Source organism: Schistocerca serialis, chromosome 3, assembly GCF_023864345.2.
Source record: "Schistocerca serialis cubense isolate TAMUIC-IGC-003099 chromosome 3, iqSchSeri2.2, whole genome shotgun sequence".
Taxonomy (NCBI): Eukaryota; Metazoa; Arthropoda; class Insecta; order Orthoptera; family Acrididae; genus Schistocerca; species Schistocerca serialis.
In genome coordinates, this window is record NC_064640.1 from 809,669,814 (window position 1) to 809,689,849 (window position 20,036).

The 20,036-nt window shown below is 39.6% G+C and overlaps 1 protein-coding gene across 1 annotated transcript in view; it reads left to right on the top strand.

The window, feature by feature from the left end:
* Window positions 1–6,124: 6,124 nt before the first annotated feature.
* The window catches only part of LOC126470664 (sorting nexin lst-4), a 98,795-nt gene continuing 84,883 nt past the window's right edge, over window positions 6,125–20,036 (top strand). Inside the window, exons 1-2 of the mRNA XM_050098658.1 lie at window positions 6,125–6,276; window positions 6,814–6,975. Of these exons, the coding sequence (XP_049954615.1) occupies window positions 6,262–6,276; window positions 6,814–6,975 (177 nt within the window). The 5' untranslated portion in view covers window positions 6,125–6,261. The remainder of the gene's footprint in view (window positions 6,277–6,813; window positions 6,976–20,036) is intronic.

Here is a 20,036-nt window from a genome sequence, read left to right on the forward strand (position 1 = left end):
TGGTGAATTCCTCTAGAATATGAATCAGTATTTGAGATGTGCATTAAAATATGCATAATAGGCAGACATTAGAGCCTGTTCATTTATGCATCCTTTTGGAGTCCTTAAGAGAAACTAGTGTGTACTCAGCTTGGCATTAACGTGTTCAATACTTTTTTTCCATTTTGAGTAACTTTGAATCCAAATGCCAAGAAATTTTAGTACTCCTGTATTCACAGTGGGTCTTTGGTTGAGGGTGATATGTGGATAACGTAGAGTGTTGTTTGGAGATTTATGGAAATTTATCGCTACTGTTTTCCAGTTGTTAGTAAAAACCTGATTTATTGCTGACCATTTACTTAGTTGATATGTAACAGAGTTAACTTCATACTGTGTATCTTCATTTATTACTGCTTTTACTAATATTGTTCTGTCATCAGCAAATAGAATTATTTTGCGAGATTCAACATGCACATCCAGATCACTGTAAGCTACAGGATGAACATTAGTAAAACCGACTAACCGCAGGGATGGATTCCTGACTTAAAATGAAGGAAAAAAGGTTGTATGAACATGTGTTCAGAAATGCACCGTTGCCATGGTAGAATGCGCTTACAAATGACAGTTCCTCTGACCACATGCCATGTGTTCCTTGTGTGTTGCATGCCCTAGCGCCCTCTTTTGTCATATTGGTAATGTTGTGTCTGATTTACTTCACTTGCTGACTCACCTTGTAGTGGATGTGATACAGTATTGTAAACAGTGTCTCCATATTCAAATCGAGAGCTTGCTGACATGGTGTTTACTTACAGAAAGGCAAATTGCAACAGGTGGTGGGCGACAAGGTTGTATTAGGAGACCTATCCCCTCCAACAACAAAGGTGGTGGGCAACAAGTTTGTATTTGGAGACCTATCCCCACCGACAACAATCACAGCATTGAATGTTTGTAACAATGTTTCGCTGTTTGCCTGAGACAGGGTCGTTTCAGGAAGCAGGAAATCATGAAGGATGTACCCAAAATGTTCAGACACTAGACTTGGAGGAAAATGTAATTAACACTGTGGAAGGCGACTGTCATGTCAGTACCAGACAATTGGCCCAAATGTGCAGGGTAAGTGAGACATTCTACATGACAATTGTTGCTACCCTTATCACTTACAGCGTTTGCAGGGCTTACCAGTGACAGACTTTCTACATTGTGGGCAGTTTTTTCACTGGTTTCTTCCCCAGGCAACTACAAATCTCGGATTTGTGGCATCCATCCTATTCACAGATGAGGCCACCTTTACACCGAGTGGTATGTTCAACTTCCATAACACTCATCTGTGGGATAGTATACAGAACCCCCATGGTATGGTGACAGCGAATCATCAGCATCAGTGCAGCCAGAATGTGTGGGCCTAGATAATTGGCGACTGTGTTTTGGGACCAGTCTTCCTTCCACATAGCCTAACAGGTTGGAATTACTGGCATTTCTCTCTGGTGACTTTGCCTCCCCTGCTGGAAGAAATGCCACTGATGATTCGAAGGGTTATGTAGCTGCCACATGGTGGTGCTCCAGCCCATTTGACTATTAATGTCTGGATGCATCTCAATAGTGTCTTCCCTGGTCGCTGGATCGGATGAGGGTGTCCAGTTGGATGGCCTGCTCGTTCACTAGATCTCAAAACGTGCAATTTCTGATTATTGGACCATCTCAGAAATATCATGTATGCAGAGATAATTGCAGATTTGAAGACACTAGAACAGCATATTCATACTGCCTTGACACTGTTTGGATGCAGCCTGCCCCAGTTGAACAAGTGAGACAGAACATGCTATGGTGTGAACATGCTTGTGTTTAGGCACATGGAAACCATTTTCAACACATACTGTAGCTGTGGCTGCATGGTACAGCCTATAATAGAGTGCAGTCTCTGTAACAGTGTATGATTGAATAAATGGTCTCTAGCATGGAAATCATGCAGTTCCAGACATAAGTTCATTATACCTTTTTTGTTCTGTATCCTCTCATCGATCAATCCCTAGAGTTGCACACGGGTGAAAAAAATCACCCTGTACACATCAGAAAAAGGACGTGCCATTACTGACCCTTCAGGTACCCCATAGGTGACTGGGCGTTCTTCTGACAGGTATTCTGAGACTACTTGTGCTTTTTCAACTACATGTATAATGTCTAATTTTTGCTTGCATTCACTGAGACATGAACGAATCCATTCATTTTCTAATAACCTAATGCCAAAATACTCAAGCTTGTTTAGAAGATTTCTGTTGTCTACTATGTCAAAAACTTTATTTAAGTCAAAGATATACCTGCTGTTTTTCATCAATGGCTTTTAAAACCGTGCTTATGCATTCATAGATTGCCATTTGAGTTAATTTCTTACTTCAGAGACCATGTTGAGAAATGGCTAATACTCCATTTTTGTTTATAAACTTTATTAACTTATTGTGCATTATTTTTACCAATATTTTGATGGATGTAATAGGACGCTAGTTTATCACTTTAGCTTTGTCACCAGCTTTGAGTATTGAAACAATTTTGGATGTTTTTAGCTGATCCAGAAAGATGCCCGTCTCTAATGTGCAAGTTCAATCCAGAAATTTACCAAAAGAAGGAATGGATTTGTGGTTTTGAAGAAATCAACACTGTTTTTTTGTTTTCCTTGGATGTCATTTGGGGGGAGATGTGAATTGGTGTAAGACCAGAATAACTAATATAGGGCATGTATGGTCTAAAATGAAAGTGCATGAAATGTCAAAGTGACACATGAATAATGTCCTTAGTCTTTCATTTCTAGCCAAAAACCAACATTCAGCAGAAATTAGATTCGCAATATAGACAAACAGTTGACAGCCACAACAAACGTTTAAAAAAGAATAGATACATATATTGAACTTAATTATAAACTGCATTCAGTAGTGTGGTGCTTTGGAACTGGCTCTCAGGGGCCACCATGAATCTGATGCCTCTCAAAATTAGGGTTTTTTTTTTTTTTTTTGGAAACTAATTCAGTTCAGCAAGTAACTGGATAAAGGTCTTCAAGTTCATCTCATTCAAGCATCAGTGTTCAAAGGCATTTCTAAGAGTGTTCAGAACGAGCTGCTGCATTGCACATTCGAGGTGTACCATGATGAAGTTCGTAAAGAAATAAAACGTGCCTATATGTTGCGCTAATCGCGGATGAAAGCACAGCTGTGTCTTGCGAATTTCAATTGGCAACTGTTTTGCGTTGTGTTGTTAACGGAAAAGCTGTTGAAAGATTTCTGGAACTTTGTTAATCCAGAAAGTCAGAATGCTCATCTATAGCTGAGAGTATTCTGAAAGAAATTGAACCACTAATTGTCGATGATCGAGCATAACTAATAGCTCAGAGTTACGATGGTGCAAACGTTATGAACGACAAGTCGAACAGGGTTCAGAAATTAGACAAATATCCAAACGCAAACTACATCCATTGTTATGCGAATCAGTTCAACTTTATGTCTACATCAGCCTCTGTTAATCGCAAAGCCCGCATCTTTTTTACATACCATTCAGGTTCTTATTACTGTTATGGATGTTACTGAAACAAGTGAGAGCATAACTACCTCCTACTATTGAAAAAGCTGGTTCACACAAACAAAGACTGCAAGATAACGAATTCATTTTCTGGCTATCATTTCTCTATAAGACATACTTTTTAGTCAGCTTCAGAAGAAGATAACAGAACCGACCACAGCAACGCAAGACAACCAGAACTTTGAAGCAGTAATGCAAAACAGCAGAGATGATACCGACTCCATCCTTAACGAGATTAGTTTCTAAATGATGAAACGATGCCTGCTAAGAAGCCACAGATTCTTTATGGGCATAAAAAAGGAGATACGTTGGAAATGTGCGATGTCATCCTTTCTGAAATAAAACTACGTTTTCAGTTCACTGGACACCTCATTGCAGTCAAATTATTTGATGTAAATCAGTTTGACAAGTACGTCACAGAGTTTCCTGACAAATACCTGGAAATTAAAGACACCTACACATTTCTGGAAAAAAGATAGTTGAGGGTGAGCTTCAAGTTTTCTACGCTAGGCTTGAGTTGAGAGCAGTAGCATTTCTTTCGCTGATTCTAAAGGATGAACCTTGTGACACATTCTGCGAGACTGTTAAAGTTTTGAAACTACTAATCAAGACGCGTATCTCGACATCAGGCATTGAGCGGTGCTTTTCAATGCTCAAGAGAATTAAAACGTTCCTATGAAAGACCACGAAAGAAGAATGAGTGCCTTGGGGTTGCTATCCTGTGAAAAGTGATTTGTGTGTAAAAATTGAACATTTCAAACTGAGATGACAGATTTATTTGCCAACAAGAAGGAGTGACGAATCAAGTTGCAGTGTTGTTCCTACTAATTATTTTGAAGCTGTCTTCCCAAAGTCATGAACTTGCTGCTTTTGGTGAATACACTACTTTTAGTTTTAAATGTTGGTAATTTGATTAAATTTGGTTCGCAAAATCCAGATTGCAAGTTCGAATAATTTATACATGCTCTATTATTTCTCGTACTGGCACTAATGTTGTAGCAGACATTTTTCTGACAGTCGCCCGCGAACGTGAACCAAACGATGAGTTCTGGCTGTCGAGGGGAGAAGAGCGGAGTGGGGAAACAAGTTACGCCTCCCTCTCACAGGGCTGGCAGCCTACGTCCGTGTTCTGCGTTCCTGGGTAGGCAAACCGATATAATAATGTGCATATGGATCGCTGATTACATCTGGCGTCGTGAGAGTCAAAAAAATGGTTCAAATGGCTCTGAGCACTATGGGACTCAACTGCTGAGGTCATTAGTCCCCTAGAACTTAGAACTAGTTAAACCTAACTAACCTAAGGACATCACAAACATCCATGCCCGAGGCAGGATTCGAACCTACGACCGTAGCGGTCTTGCAGTTCCAGACTGCAGCGCCTTTAACCGCACGGCCACTTCGGCCGGCTCGTGAGAGTCATATTCGAATCCTGTGACAGGGCAAGATTACTCTCTGCACTCATTTCAAAATAAGAAAAGGAAACAACCAGCAAGCATAACTCAAAGCAAAGCGGAGCACATAAATCATCTGGTAACGGCTAGAGCGCAATTGTTAGCTGAAGTTGGTGGTGTCGTTACGTGATAGTTTAGGACCGATCTCTACCGGTATCTTAAGCACCCATACATCAAAACACCCCCTGCTTGCGATTTCCTCGTTAAAGTGACGGAATGTACCCTGTGAGGAGTGAAGAATTGTGCTGTTGATATGCGTGCGCGTGTGTGCATTTGTGTGTGAGAGAGAGACTTTCGGAGTTAGTGTTACGTTTTATATCTCATGCAGACATGCGAAAAAGATAGCTAAAGCAACTTCTCGCTCTCTTTCTTATGCAAAAACTTGCTATCATATTCTACAGGAATATATCAATCTCTTGCTGTGCATAAGAAGGGCGCTGTTGTAATAAGTGTTATTTTTGTTTCTCTGAACGTTTTGTTTGATATAATATCTTATGAAATATATGAATTATCGACAAAGTTCCGTAATACGTTCGATACTAGCAAACTAAGTTTTTTTGGCACCACCAATGGGAATGCCTCAGCGGCCGCCACTGGTGTACCATATGGAACACAACTCAGGTCTAATTGCAAGTTACTAGCCTACTGCCCATTTTTTCATTATACACAGTCCGATCGCTGTGGTATCACATGTACATATTAATCAATCTGGATACTTAGGTGAAACACGAAAAAAGTTTATCTGCACGGGAGGAAAGAAAATTAAATTGCGTACGCTTTCCCACCACCAATATATTGTTAATTGGAGACGCAGCTGCGAACTGTTCCAAAGTAATTTGAATATTCAGGTCTTATAATCTGTCAATTATTAATTTTATAATTAACATTGCTCCTAAAATTAGTTCCTTGTGCACAAAGTTCAGAAGCTACATAACAAATTATTTTCATATCACATCTTCTTCGGTCAAAAACGCGTAAGTCTTGCCTGGATACTGAAGTTTCGTATCTGTAGCTCATTAGCTTGCGTAGCCTTCCTTATTCCTCTAATAAGTAAACAACTGTACAATCCCCAGCGACAAATATTGGCACGTTCATGTTCTTCAGAATAATGAATTTCACGAAATCGTTGGGTTTACGATTAACGTGATCCAAAGATCATGACCATTTGTAGTTCAGTAGCGCTGAGGCACGCCCTCTCGTTGAATGTTATTGGTTTGATCAAAGAAAAGTAGCGGTAATGGTTTAATTGACAGCATTAAATGGTGATATGGCGGGTAAGCAGGTAAGGTGCGTTACGTCGTGGAAGAGCTGTGTTTAGTGTAAACAGTTTATAATAGTGCTTTGGTGGAAAAAGAAGTAACCTCGCGACAATTCTAAGCATAGACCTGCTGGGGATGACACATACTTGACACGTAGGCTGCAGTGCAAATATCGCGAAAAATTGTGACATTTGTTTCCACAAACGTTATGTGTTTGTTCTTTTGGTGTATCTCAGACGGTTTTGAATCAAACGAGTCCACTTAGCAGGCGCCCGAAACACGAAAATTGTGCGATTTTAGGTTAATTTGTCATTTGGTGTAGTGTTACTGATAGTCGAACCAATTGAGTGTTTATGCGACGTCTGTGATGTCAACCTTTTTTTTAGTCAGTAGTGTTTTGATTCTGCACACTAGTGTATGAACTTTAGTATTCAGTTGTATTAACATTAGTATATATGCTTACGATCTGGTATTGGATATTTCTTCATCAAACTGTGCAAGTGTTAGACTTTTATTGAATTATATTTTGGCTTCGATATGACACGGGAAATATCTCACAGGTGAGAGCATTGTACGCATTCGATGGAGAGCCTGGCACAGCAGAACTTTCAATTGAACCAGGAGAAGTACTATATGTCACTCGAGAAGATGTTGGAGAAGGCTGGTGGGAAGGCCAGAACCACAAAGGAGACATTGGACTTTTCCCAGCAGCTTATGTTGAGGTAATACTTTTATTTCTAGTGTAAAAAGGTAATGGATATTGGTTTGTTTACAAATACACTTACAGTTTAATGTTTACTCTCTCTCTCTCTCTCTCTCTCTCTCTCTCTCTCTCTCTCTCTCTGTGTGAGTGTGAGTGTGAGTGTGTTTGAGAGAGAAAATTTGCAGAGCAAATTACTGGTATATATATCAGGGACAGTGGACCCAAAACAGAATCTGTGGCACACCATGCTGATTAGAATTCTGAGTGCCTATTGCTACGTGGTGGACACAGAACTGATGCTTTGCTCTGTGTTGTGGTGATATTGTAAAAGTTAACTATCTGCTATTCCATAATATTTCCACTTCTGCATGGGGATTTCACAGTTCATAAAATATAATGCTTCACCCAACTCATAAAATATTCCCAATAATAAGCTATAATTTATTTTTTCTGACACACACTCACACACTCATTCACTCTTGGACCACAACAAGGGGGAAAAATCCAGTAAACATGGTCTCTAAAATGCACACCTTAGCAGCTGTGAGCACTTATTAATCTTTGAAACACCTCTTTGATTGAACAAGTGCTCATACCTCTTATGGAATGCATTTTAGAGCCCATGTTACTGTGCTTTTTGTCGTGTTTTGTCCATACTACCACTTCCAGAAATTTGCCCATTAGTTAGGACCCATTAGTTCTTAAAGTCTTCGTGACTTCGGTTATGTTTTAGGCCAAAATCATTCTAGATAGGAGTTTACTGGGGCTAGTTTGTGTGCTGATTTTGTTTTAAGAAATGGCCATTGCAAGAACAAGTTTATACCTGCTTGATATACTTAGTGAAGCCAAGCTGTGTTCTATGCTTTCCATACTTTTTTTTTTTTTTTAAATTGAGATAGATGCAATTTGTTGTGCATTTATGTTCTACAGATTGAAACAATTTTTAGTCTGGAACTGACATGCACAAATGTGGTCAGAAAACTATATCTTTAAATATTAGTTCTTGAAATTTTCATGACTAGAGCAATTTTTAAGAATTTGAGCACCTAATTAGATGGAATGAGGGTATTGATTTAAAACTCAAGAAACTTTAAAACATCTTGTGGCATAAGATCAGTATTTCCATTGTCCAGAGAGAAGTAAAACTTCTATGTTTTCAGCCTTTTGTGTTGTAGTGAAATACTCCAATAAATGATTTTTTTTTCACAAGGAACAAATAGTGGAATTAGTTGGATAGTCTGTGAAGCCTCTAGAGTCATTTAGGCTACTGACACTTATTTGACAGTTCTTAATCATTGATTATGCCAATCAACAGAAATCTACCTTAAATTTTGATAACTGTATGAAGATGACTGGTTCCTTACAGGTGCCTCATGAAACTTTGGAAAGTTACATATGTATTGTGTGTCGTTAGCATGATACTCCAACCAAACATTGAAGGAAAAAAATTATGCTGTGTAATAAAAGATCTGGAAATCATCCCAGTAGATCTTAACTTATATGAACCCTTGTTGTCGTAACCTGGTATTGTGCGTTCGTAATTAAGAACAAAAGAAAATCCCATATAATTTAAGTAACAACAGTTCTGGGTATAAGATGTGGTCACAGTCTCAGATCCCGTGGTACTAAATGTTATGAGGCAAAAGAAAAATTATCAGAATGTAACATCACTAGCTGTGTAAAAAAAAAAAAAAAAAAAAAAAAAAGTTGGGAGTTTGAATTATATGGATGGTGTACTTCCATAAGCATCTGCTTACACATATTAATGACACATTTCTCCACTGTTGGACACTCTGCCAAACACTTAAGTTTGAGCTGCAGAGTGATTCTGTAGGCGTACTGTGGGGCAGAATGACATATTATATATTAATGATAGTTTTGACTTTTTATTTTAAAATTAGTTATATATGTGAATTCACACAGGCTAGTACTACATAAGCAGTATATGCTTATTATTTTGGTCTGGATTGTTATACTAGTATTCTATAATTTGTTCTGTCACGTTAGTTTGTGTGGAATTTTTGTGTTACCAAGATGAAACTGCATTTGATATCACCTTTGGAAACCCATGACCTGATACGTCTGATATTGTGTTCTGAGTCACTGTGTATCATTGGGAACTTCATTACAGTTGACATCTGAGGAATACTGCTTCATTCTAGCATGCTAGAACTATAAGTATTGCCATCTATATTGATATTGAAAGCTTAAGAAAAATATTTACCTCATAAAATTTGTAAAAAGTTCGCTCTTTTGTGTCAACCCAGAGGTCAACATTAACAGCTGGGAGAGCAATGTTAACGAGCCCATTCGATACTCGTTACTACTATTAAACTTGTGCGAATGATGAAGGAAATGGACATTAGACAGCCTAATGTCCTGGATGGTGATAAAGCCATGGAGTTCTCATCTCTCATTAAATTTCATTGAGAGTATTGTGTGTGTGTGTGTGTGTGTGTGTGTGTGTGTGTGTGTGTGTCGTCCTTTTTTTTTTTTTTTTTTTTTTTTTTTTTTTTTTTTTTTTTTTTTTTTTTTTTTTCTCCTAAAGTTCAGATTATTGTTCTGCTTTTAACGTGGTTTGCCCAATATTTTTACATTCTACAACTACATATATACTTGGCAAGTCACTGTATTGTGTGTGGTTGAGGGATACTACTACTACTACTACTACTACTACTACTACTAGTATTAGTAGTAGTCATTTCCGTCATTGGCTTTCCTGAAACTTCCTGGCAGGTTAAAACTGTGTGCCCGACCGAGACTCGAACTCGGGACCTTTGCCTTTCGCGGGCAAGGGCTCTACCATCTGAGCTACCGAAGCACGACTCACGCCTGGTACTCAAAGCATATTGGCTTTCCTGTTCCACTGGGAGATAGTGAGGGAGAAATGAACTGTCTGTATGCTTCCATACAACCCAAGATTTATTTTATCTTTGTGGTCTTTATGGGGAAATGTACGTTGGTGGCAGTACAGTCGTTCTGCAGTCAGCTTCAAATACTGGTTCTCTAAATGTTCTCAATAGTGTTTCCGAAAAGAATGTTGCCTACTCTCCAGGGATTCCCATTTGAGTTCCCAAAGCACATTGTTTGAGCCCACTGGTGACTAGTAGCCTGCCTGTGAATTGCTGGCCTCCATCAGTCTGACCTGCTGGGGGTCCCAAACAATACAGCAGTACTCAAGAGCAAGTCGTACTAGTGTCCTATATGTGGTCACCTTTACAAATTTTCCTAAAATTCTTCCAATAAACCGAAGTCAGCCATTCAATCTTTACATGCTCATTCCATTTCATATCACTTTGCAACTTTACACCTAGATATCTGAGGTGGCTGTCGAGCAGCACACTACTAATACAGTATTCAAACTTTACAGGATTATTTTTCTACTGATCTTCATTAACCTTCATTTTTATACATGTAGAGCTAATTACCATTCAACACACCAAAAAGAGATTTTTGTCTGTTATCTTGTATCCTCATACAGTCACTCAATATTACCTTCCCATACACCAAATCACAATCAGAAAACAGCTGCAGATTGCTGCTCACCATGTCTGTCAGACCCTGTATTATACAGGAATAGAGCAGTCCTATCATACTTTCCTGGGGCACTCATGACGATACCCTTGTCTCTGATTAATCGTCGTAGAGGACAACTTTTATGGTATTCTGTTAATTGAGAAGTCTTTGAGCCACTCATATATCTGGGATCCTATTCCATATGTTCGCACCTCCACTAAATCTACAATGGGACACAGTGCCGGATGCTTTTTGGAAATCCAGGAATATGAAAGTGTACTATATGGTAATTAGTTTGTTTGGTACCAAAAACAGAATAGTTAAGAATAGTTTTTAATATTTGATGTAAGATTTACGAAGGTATGGAGAGGAATAATACTGAGGATGGTATGGAACACTAACGTACATGAATATGAATATGAGGATGAATAAGTGTGGGAACTTTGGTAACTTTAATGCATGTTTGAATACCTAAGGCAGGTTTCAATACTGTTGGTTGGCAGTCATTATATACCTTGTTGGGGTTAGTTCTGATCTACTTTAATTTGCTATTGAATGCTTCATTAGTTTCCTGATTAAATTGAGCATTATTTGGGTTGTTTATAGGTTGGCAAAACATTCTGTGCTTATTGATGTATTAGTCAACCATGATATTATTGCACTTGGCTTTGCATGGCTGTTACTGGAAATGTAGTGTGACATTACATTACACACAAGTACAGTGATGGCTAAGGAAAATGCATTGCACTGTGAATGATTTAAAGACACCTGTGTATATACTCCAAATTGGTTCGGAGGGTCCTTGTGAATTGTCAAGATAAAAACTCAGGATAAGTCGACAGAAGTGCCCTTTCCCAGGTGAAAGAATATTGTGATAGACTAATACAAGAAATATGAAGTGCAATGAATGGTGCTTGTTTTAACTCTTTCTGAACGCCATCATACACAAGATCTGCTGACAAGTTACCATCCCTGCAGAGAAAGATGGTCAACTGAAGTTTACAGTGCCCGTCAGCTTTGACACGGGATGTAACTATGTTGTGTGACGACATTGTGGTACAACGTCTCTGAATTGAATTGTGTTTGCAGGTGGCATGCTGGAGAAAGCAGTGGTGGACTTAAGCTTGGGATGTTTGTTTGTAAATTATTTGCAATTGATGTTAGCGTGGCATTGGAGTTAGTACTGTGTATTGCTCAGTGTTTTGGGAGTTCGTAAGTTACTTTAATGTCGTTAGTAATTGGCTACTGATTAGTTTTTGTTTAGGAATTGTTAGTTTGTAATGTTGTTAATGCTTTGAAATTTAACTTACATTTTTCATTTGGTACTTGCTATGGCTCTTACAACAAAATTTTGTTTTCATTCGTTAGTTGCTGCTATGGATAATGATATTGCTGCTACGATTAGATTTCTCTGGTTATATGGCCTCATGGAGGAATGTGTGAAATGTTAGCAGTTCAGTGAATTTGAGACTGACTGAAGTTGCTGCTTCTCAAACCAGGGATGAATACATGTGGTGGTTTGATATTTGGAGGTCACTTGGGAGAGGGTGTTTAATGTGGTTTTCAGTGTTTTGTAAGGAAGGAGGGGGTCAGTTAAGTTTGTGTTAGTTTTTGTTTGGACTGAGTTGTATTTTTTTTCTGAAATTATGAATGATATTAGTAGTAGTTAATTACAGTTTTATGTTGGTATTGTGTTGGGGGCGGGTATCAGGTGGATGGTGCCAAGGGGTAAGGAGTAATGGATTTCAGTAATGGTTTAGTTTTTAGTGGGGGGGTGCTAATATTTGTAACTGATATTGAAATTCGTTAGAGTAGCTTTCTATGATTTTGTGGTTTGGGTTGGTAGTTTAAGTTCATATATAGTAGTTTATAGTGGTGAATATTGTGGAGTGTGCTGCCATTATCTTGGTCTGGTTTTGATAGCAGTTAATTCTGCCAGTTGTGGATTGTTTGTATCATGGCATCTTTAGAAGCTATATAGGTCAAATGAGATTTTGGAGCTGTGTGTGGGTTCGTGGTATTGTGATAGACATAGAAGCTATATAGCTAGGCTGAAGTTTCTGACAGCCTTTTCTTCCCCTAGTTTTTCATTGTGGTGGTTGATTGACGAGGTTTTCATTTTTAATTTTTTTTCCCCCACTAGTATTTGTTTTGGTATGCCCTCATTCTTAGGACTTGCACTTTTTTTTTTTTTTCCTCTGCCCAAAATGTCTAATTCCCACACTTGTCTGATTAGTTTAAAGTTAATTCTGGAAGTAAATATTTTTTACATAGGTTGTGTCTGTTTGAATGTTTAGTGTGTGATGTCAAGCTGGCCATATCATACAAGCTTTAAACTAGCCATCATCTTAAAGATGTAACGAGTCAAAGCAGATGTGTGGTAAAGCAAGCTTCAGATTTCTGGGAAACATACGTTTATACCAATGCAAATCCTCAGATTTCTTTAAATGTGGGAATACATGGAGGCTGGAGAGTGGATTTTCCACTAGTTTTTACTTCAGATACTTCAGGCTACAAATTATCAAAGTCCCTAAGTGAGCATGTGGATTGTGCTAATTAAAAGAAGTTAATAAATTAAGAATTCTGCAAACAATTGCCTCATATTCAGCTTAATGGTATTTCAGTACCATATCAGAAAACTCATATGTAGCTTTGGATGACCATTCTAACTTAGGAGAGACTACTGTCTCAATGTGCCAGAAGACTTCTGCTTGCTTCTGTGCTCTCAAAAAGTTATGTAACGTATTTCCTTAGGATGGGAAACATAAACTTGTGCAAGCACTCTTTCTATCCAGCCTCCACTATTGTGATGTAATTGAACATGGTTCAAGCAGTGAAAACTTGAGGTTAGAATCTGTCTTGAATGTTTTGGTGCATTACATCTGCAACATCCATTGATCTGACCATGTCAGTGCTTCGTATACCCAGTTAGGTTGGCTGTGGTCAGACAGATTATGTGACTATCCTACATATGTGTACTTTATTGGCTCCACAGTACACAAGCATCCCATTACCTCACATCAGAGATTAAACACCTTTTGTGCCATCATAATTGACTCACAAGGTCCCACTTACCTATTATTCTAGCAGTGCTTACTCACAAAACATCAGAAAAATCTTTCGCTATGGCTGCAGTTCACCTCTGGAACAAATTTCCCCGCAGTATGCATGCAGTTCAATGCCCTGGTGCTTTTAAGAAGTTAAAGCACTTCCTTCCACCATCCGCATAGTGTTTCCCTCAAAAATTAACGTGTAAGGCTAACTCTTCTCCCCCCCCCCCTGCCCCCCCCATTAAATAGATAAGTCAATTATTGTATCTTCTTTTCATAGTTATCCCTTCTGTTTTCCTTTTTCTGAGTCACAGCATCTTTCTTCCCTTATGTTGCTCTTCTCTCCGTCCTCCACACATCTCTCTCATACTCACTGATACTAGCCCTCACAACTAAAAACTCGCCTTCTGTAATTTCAAATCATTGCTGTACTTATCATGTATGAATATAAACAGTATATGTGCTAGTGTAAATTTTTATTTCTGAATGTAGTATAACAGCTTTACTGAAAGATGTGTAATGTAAAACGTGTAGAATGCATGGTAATCTTGGCAAGTAAAATAGGTAAATAAATAATTTCTTTCCTTCTTTATCTATCATATTGTCATAAAGCCAGTCCAGAAGGCTTACGCTTTTCTGCATGAGGCTTTGCCTGAAGGCTCAGTCTGTAACAGTCCTTTTGTTGTGCCGAGTTGTAGACAGGCACTTCATTTTTATGGTGAGGAGCAATCTATCCTTTTCATAATTGTTGATATTGCAACCTGGACTTACCATTGTTTGGTACTATCCATAAATTTTGTTTGTAGGTTTGCTTTTTCTTGGAAGTTTGTGAACTTGAAATTTCAGTCAGTCTCTGTTAATGTTTTGTATGCATAAGTTATTGTTCCAGGTAAAATAATTAATTTTCAGAATGTTTGGTTTATTGTTATTTGGTCACAAGTAATTTGATGTGAACCATTATCTTCATGTGTTCAATAGCTTCAGCAGTTACTGGTATCCAGTTTGACTGTCAGTGACTAGGAAATATTACAAAGGTCCACATGTAACCCTGAAATACTGAAAGTTATGCTTAGATTATTAATTCAGTATTCAGACTGTGACAGATTGAAAGTACCACTGGTAGGTCATCTGGTGTGTACTGTCTTGCACATTCATGGAGCTGTCATGTCCTGTCAGGATCACATCTTGTAGATGGGATCCTCTGTCTCATGTTGAGGTGACACTTGGCAATATTAAAGTTCTGGGAGATGTACCATAATCCGAGAGTCAGTGTGTATCCAGGCAGGCTTTTACTGACTCCTTGTTGGATTACAAATAAGCAATTGAACCTTCAGATTTAATCACCAAACACTACGTAGCAAATGTGTCGAACTGCTGGATGTTAAAGATAGTTGTGAGAAGGGCAGGTCTTCTAATGATAATGCTGCGTTTAAGTGTAACAGAATGTCATACTATTAAACACGATTTTTGTGTGAAAATGTCTATGAAGTTATTTATCTTTGCATAAGATATTAGTGTTTTCTAGCACACTAACATTGTGTTAGACTCCTTCATGTGCTGTCTGTACGTACATCTACACCTACACCCACACCAACATGGATACTCTGCAAATCACACTTAAGGAAGGGGCTGGCAGAGGGTTCATCGAACCACCTTCACAATAATTCTCTATTATTCCTATCTCATACAGCGCACGGAAAAAACGAACACCTATATCTTTCAGTGCGAGCTCTGATTTCCCTTATTTTATTATGGTGATCGTGTCTCCCTGTGTAGGTCAGTGCCAACAAGATATTTTTGCATTGAGAGGAGAAAGTTGATGGCAATTTTGTAAGAAGATTCTGCCACAGTGAAAAATGCCTTTGTTTTAATGACGTCCATACCAAATTCTGTATCGTTTCAGTGACACTCCGTCCTCTATTTCACAATAATACAAAACGTGCTGCCCTTCTTTGAACTTTTTCGATGTACTCTGCCAGTCCTATCTGATAAGGATCCCACACTGCACAGCAGTATTCAAAAGTGTAGTGTAGGCAGTCTCTTTAGTAGATCTATTTAGTACATTTTCTAAGTGGGCTGCCTATAAAACACAATTGTTAATTAGCCTTCTCCACTACATCCTCTTTGTGTTCCTTCCAATTTAAGTTGTTCCAAATTGTAATTACTATCTATTTAAACAGAGATGAGGTGACTTACCGAACGAAAGCGCTGGCAGGTCGATAGACACACAAACAAACACAAACATACACACAAAATTCAAGCTTTCGCAACAAACTGTTGCCTCATCAGGAAAGAGGGAAGGAGAGGGGAAGACGAAAGGAAGTGGGTTTTAAGGGAGAGGGTAAGGAGTCATTCCAATCCCGGGAGCGGAAAGACTTACCTTAGGGGGAAAAAAGGACAGGTATACACTCGCACACACGCACATATCCATCCACACATACAGACACAAGCAGAAATATGTCTGCTTGTGTCTGTATGTGTGGATGGATATGTGCATGTGTGCGAGTGTATACCTGTCCTTTTTTTCCCCCTAAGGTAAGTCTTTCCGCTCCCGGGATTGGAATGACTCCTTACCCTCTCCCTTAAAACCCACTTCCTTTCATCTTCCCCTCTCCTTCCCTCTTTCCTGATGAGGCAACAGTTTGTTGCGAAAGCTTGAATTTTGTGTGTATGTTTGTGTTTGTTTGTGTGTCTATCGACCTGCCAGCGCTTTCGTTCGGTAAGTCACCTCATCTCTGTTTTTATATATAATTTTTCCCACGTGGAATGTTTCCTTCTATTATATTACTATCTATTTAGTTGAATTTATGGGCTTTAGATTTTACTGATTTATCACGTAATCGAAGTTTAATGGATTCCTTTTAGGATTCCTATGGATGACCTCACACTTTTCGTTATTTAGGGTCAGTTGCCAATTTTTGCACCATCTTTTCTAAATTATTTTGCAATTTTTGATGTACTGATGCCTTTACTAGTCGGTAAACGACAGTGTCATATACAAACAAGCTAAGACAGCTGCTCAGTGTGTGTCCTAAATTGTTTATATAGATGAGGAACAGCAAAGCGCCTATAACACTATCTTGGGAATGCCAGAAATCACTTCTGTTTTACTCAGTGACTTTCCATCAATTACTACAAACTGTGACCTCTCTGAATCCAGTCACATACCTGAGATGATATTCCATAAGCATGCAATTTCACTAAAAGTTCTTGGGTGGTACAGTGTTAAAAGCCTTCTGGAAATCTATATATGAAATCAATTTTAAATCCCTTGTCAACAGCACTCAGCACTTCGTGTGAGTAAAGACCTAGTTGTGTTTCACAAGAACAAAGTTTACTAAATCCATCTTGACCATGTGTCAAGACTGTTTTCTTAGAGGTAATTCATAATGTTTAAACACAATATATGTTCCAAAATCCTGCTGCATATAAACGTGAATGATATGTACATGTAATTCAGTGGATCACTCCTACTACCCATCTTGAATATTGGTGTGACCTGTGCAACTTTCCAGTTTCTGGGTATGGATCTTTCATCGAGTGAAAACACTTGTATATGATTGTTAAGTATGGAGCTATTGTATCAGCATACTCTGAAAGGAACCTAATTGGCATACAGTCTGGACTAGAAGACTTGGCTTTTGTTAAGTGAATAAAGTTGCTTCACTACTCAGAGGATCTCTGCTTCTACGTTACTCATGCTGGCAGCTGTTCCTGATTCAAATTCTGGAATATTTAGTTTGTCTTCTTTGGTGAAGGAATTTTGGAAGGCTGTGTTTAGTAACTCTGCTTTGGAAGCACTATTGTCGATAGTATTTCCATTGCTATCGCGCAGAGAAGGCATCGATTGTATCTCGCTGCTAGCTTACTTCACATATGACGAGAATCTATTTGGATTTTCTGTAAGGTTTTAAGAAAGTTTTGTTGTGGAAACTATTATAAGCATCTTTCATTGAAGTCACACTAAATTTCGAGCTTCTGTAAAAGATCACAAATCTTGGGAATTTTGCACTCGTTTGAATTTGGCATGCTTTGTTCGTTGTTTCTGCAACAGTGTTGGGACCTGTTGTGTGTACCAAGGAGGATCAGCTGTGTCATTTGTTAAGTTATTTGATATAAACCTCTCAATTGCTGCTGATACTGTTTCTTTGAATTCAAGCCACATCTGATCTACACTTACATTGTCAATTTGGAAGGAGTGGAGATTGTCTCTCAGGAAGGTGTCAAGTGATTTTTTTTTTTTTTTTTTCTGCTTTTTGAAGACGTATATTTTTAATGATTTGGGTGTTGCAATATTCAATCTCGCTATCACAACCCTGTGTTCACTAATGCCATTATCTGTTTTGATGCTCATTATTAGCTCAGGGTTATTTGTTGTAAGAGATAAAGTGTGTTTGCACAACCATTTACTATTTGCATGGGCTCGTGAACTAACTGCTCGAAATAATTTTCAGAGAATGCATTTAGCACAAAGTTGGATAATGTTCTATGCATACTTCTGGAATTAAACATGTATTTTTGCCAACATATTGAGGGTAAATTAGTCACCACTAACTGTATGAGTTGGGTACGTGTTTTGAAATTAAACTCAAGTTTTCTTTTAACCTTTCAGCAATTGTACCATCTGCGTCAGGTGGTCAGTAAAAGGATCAAATTATTATTTTATTCCAGTTACCAAGAATGACCTCTGCCCATGCTAATTAACAGGAACTATCTACTTCAATTTCGCGACAAATTAAACAACCTGTAACAGTAACAAACACACCACCACTAACTGTGTATAGCCTATCTTTCCGAAACACTGTTAGGTTCTTTGCAAAACTGTGGCTGAACTTATCTCCAGCTGTAGCCAGCATTTAGTGCGTGTAATGATTTGAGCATCAGTGCTTCCTATTAGCACTTGGAGCTCTGGTACTTTCCCAATACAACTATAACAATTTACAACTTTCACACCGATGGTTCCCGTATCTACGTTCTTCCTGTTTTTGGCCTGTAGCCCTTTGTGTGTTTTCCCGAGATCGTCTAACCTAAAAAACCGCCCAGCCCATGCCACACAGCTCCTGCTACCCATGCAGCCACCGCCGCCTGGTTGTAGTGGACTCCTGATGTATTCAGCAGAACCCGAAAACCAACCACCCTATGGTGCAAGTCGACGAATCTGCAGCCTACATGGTTGCAGAACCAACTGAGTCCGTGATTCAGACCCTCCACTCAGTTCTCTACGAGAGGTCCACAACGGGTCCTGTCAACTGTGCTGCAAGTGGTGAGCTCAGCTTTCATCTCGCAAACAAGACTGGCAGCCTTTACTACTTGTGTTAGCCGCTTGAAACCAGAGCGAATCTCTTGCGATCCAAAGTGACACACATCATTGGTACCGATGTGAGCCACCACCTGCAGTTGGCTGCACCCTGTGCTCTTCATGACATTCAGAAGGACCCTTTCCACATCTGGAATGACTCTACCTGGTATGCAGATGAGTGCACAATGGCTTTCTTCCTCTTCTTGCCCCCCCCCCCCCCCTCCCCCCCTTCCCCGAGCTATTGCAGTCTCCTTTCCTTTCCAGGCTGCACTACCATTGCAATTAATGGCCTGGTGACAGCTCATGGGCCGACAGTGTCCCCCTCTTTGTGTGCTGACGATTTTTGTATCTACCTCGCTTCCTCCGTAATGGGCGCTGCAGAATGCAGTCTACAGGGGGCAATCTGCCGGGCGCACTCACGGGCTGTCTCCTATGGCTTTCAGTTTTCGGCGGCCAAGACGTGTCGTGCATTTCTGCCATCGCTGTACAGTCCAGCCCCATCTGGAACTGTTCCTCGATGGCCAGCCCCTCTAGGTAGTGGACACCCATCGCTTCGTGGGTCTGGTCTTTGATGCCCGGTTGACATGGCTCCCTCATCTTCGCCAGCTGAAGAGGACGTGCTGGTCCCATCTCAGTGTTATTAGGTGTCTGTGCAATACCGCATGGGGTGCAGACTGCTCTGTTCTCCTGCGATTGTATCAAGCATTGGTCCAGTCTCATTTAGACTATGGAAGTCCTGTCTGTGGTTCTGTGTTGCCTTCGACGCTGCGGATCCTAGACCCCATCCACTACTGTGGGGTCCGACTTGCGACTGGTGCCTTCTGGACTAGCTCCGTACTTAGCCTTCTTGCAGAGGCGGGGATTCCACCACTGCCAGTTTTGCGCCAACAATAGCTGATATCTTATGCGCTCCGCATTGCTGCACCCCAAAGCACCCAAGTTATGGTCTCTCTTATCCAGACACGGAAATCACCCTGCCGCAGTGGTGGCTACGATGTGGGCTTACCGTGGCTGTCTGCATTCAGTCGCTCTTTCCTCAGCCTCAGCAATTACCTTTACCGCCTCGCTTCTCTGCTCACGCACATACCCCTCCTTGATGCGTCTCTCTGCCACAGCTCTGTCTTGATCTCTCAATCAATTCCAAGGATTATGTCCCTCTGATGGCTCTTTGCCACCAATTCTACTGTTTCCTCAGTTCATTCCAGGGTTCAGAAG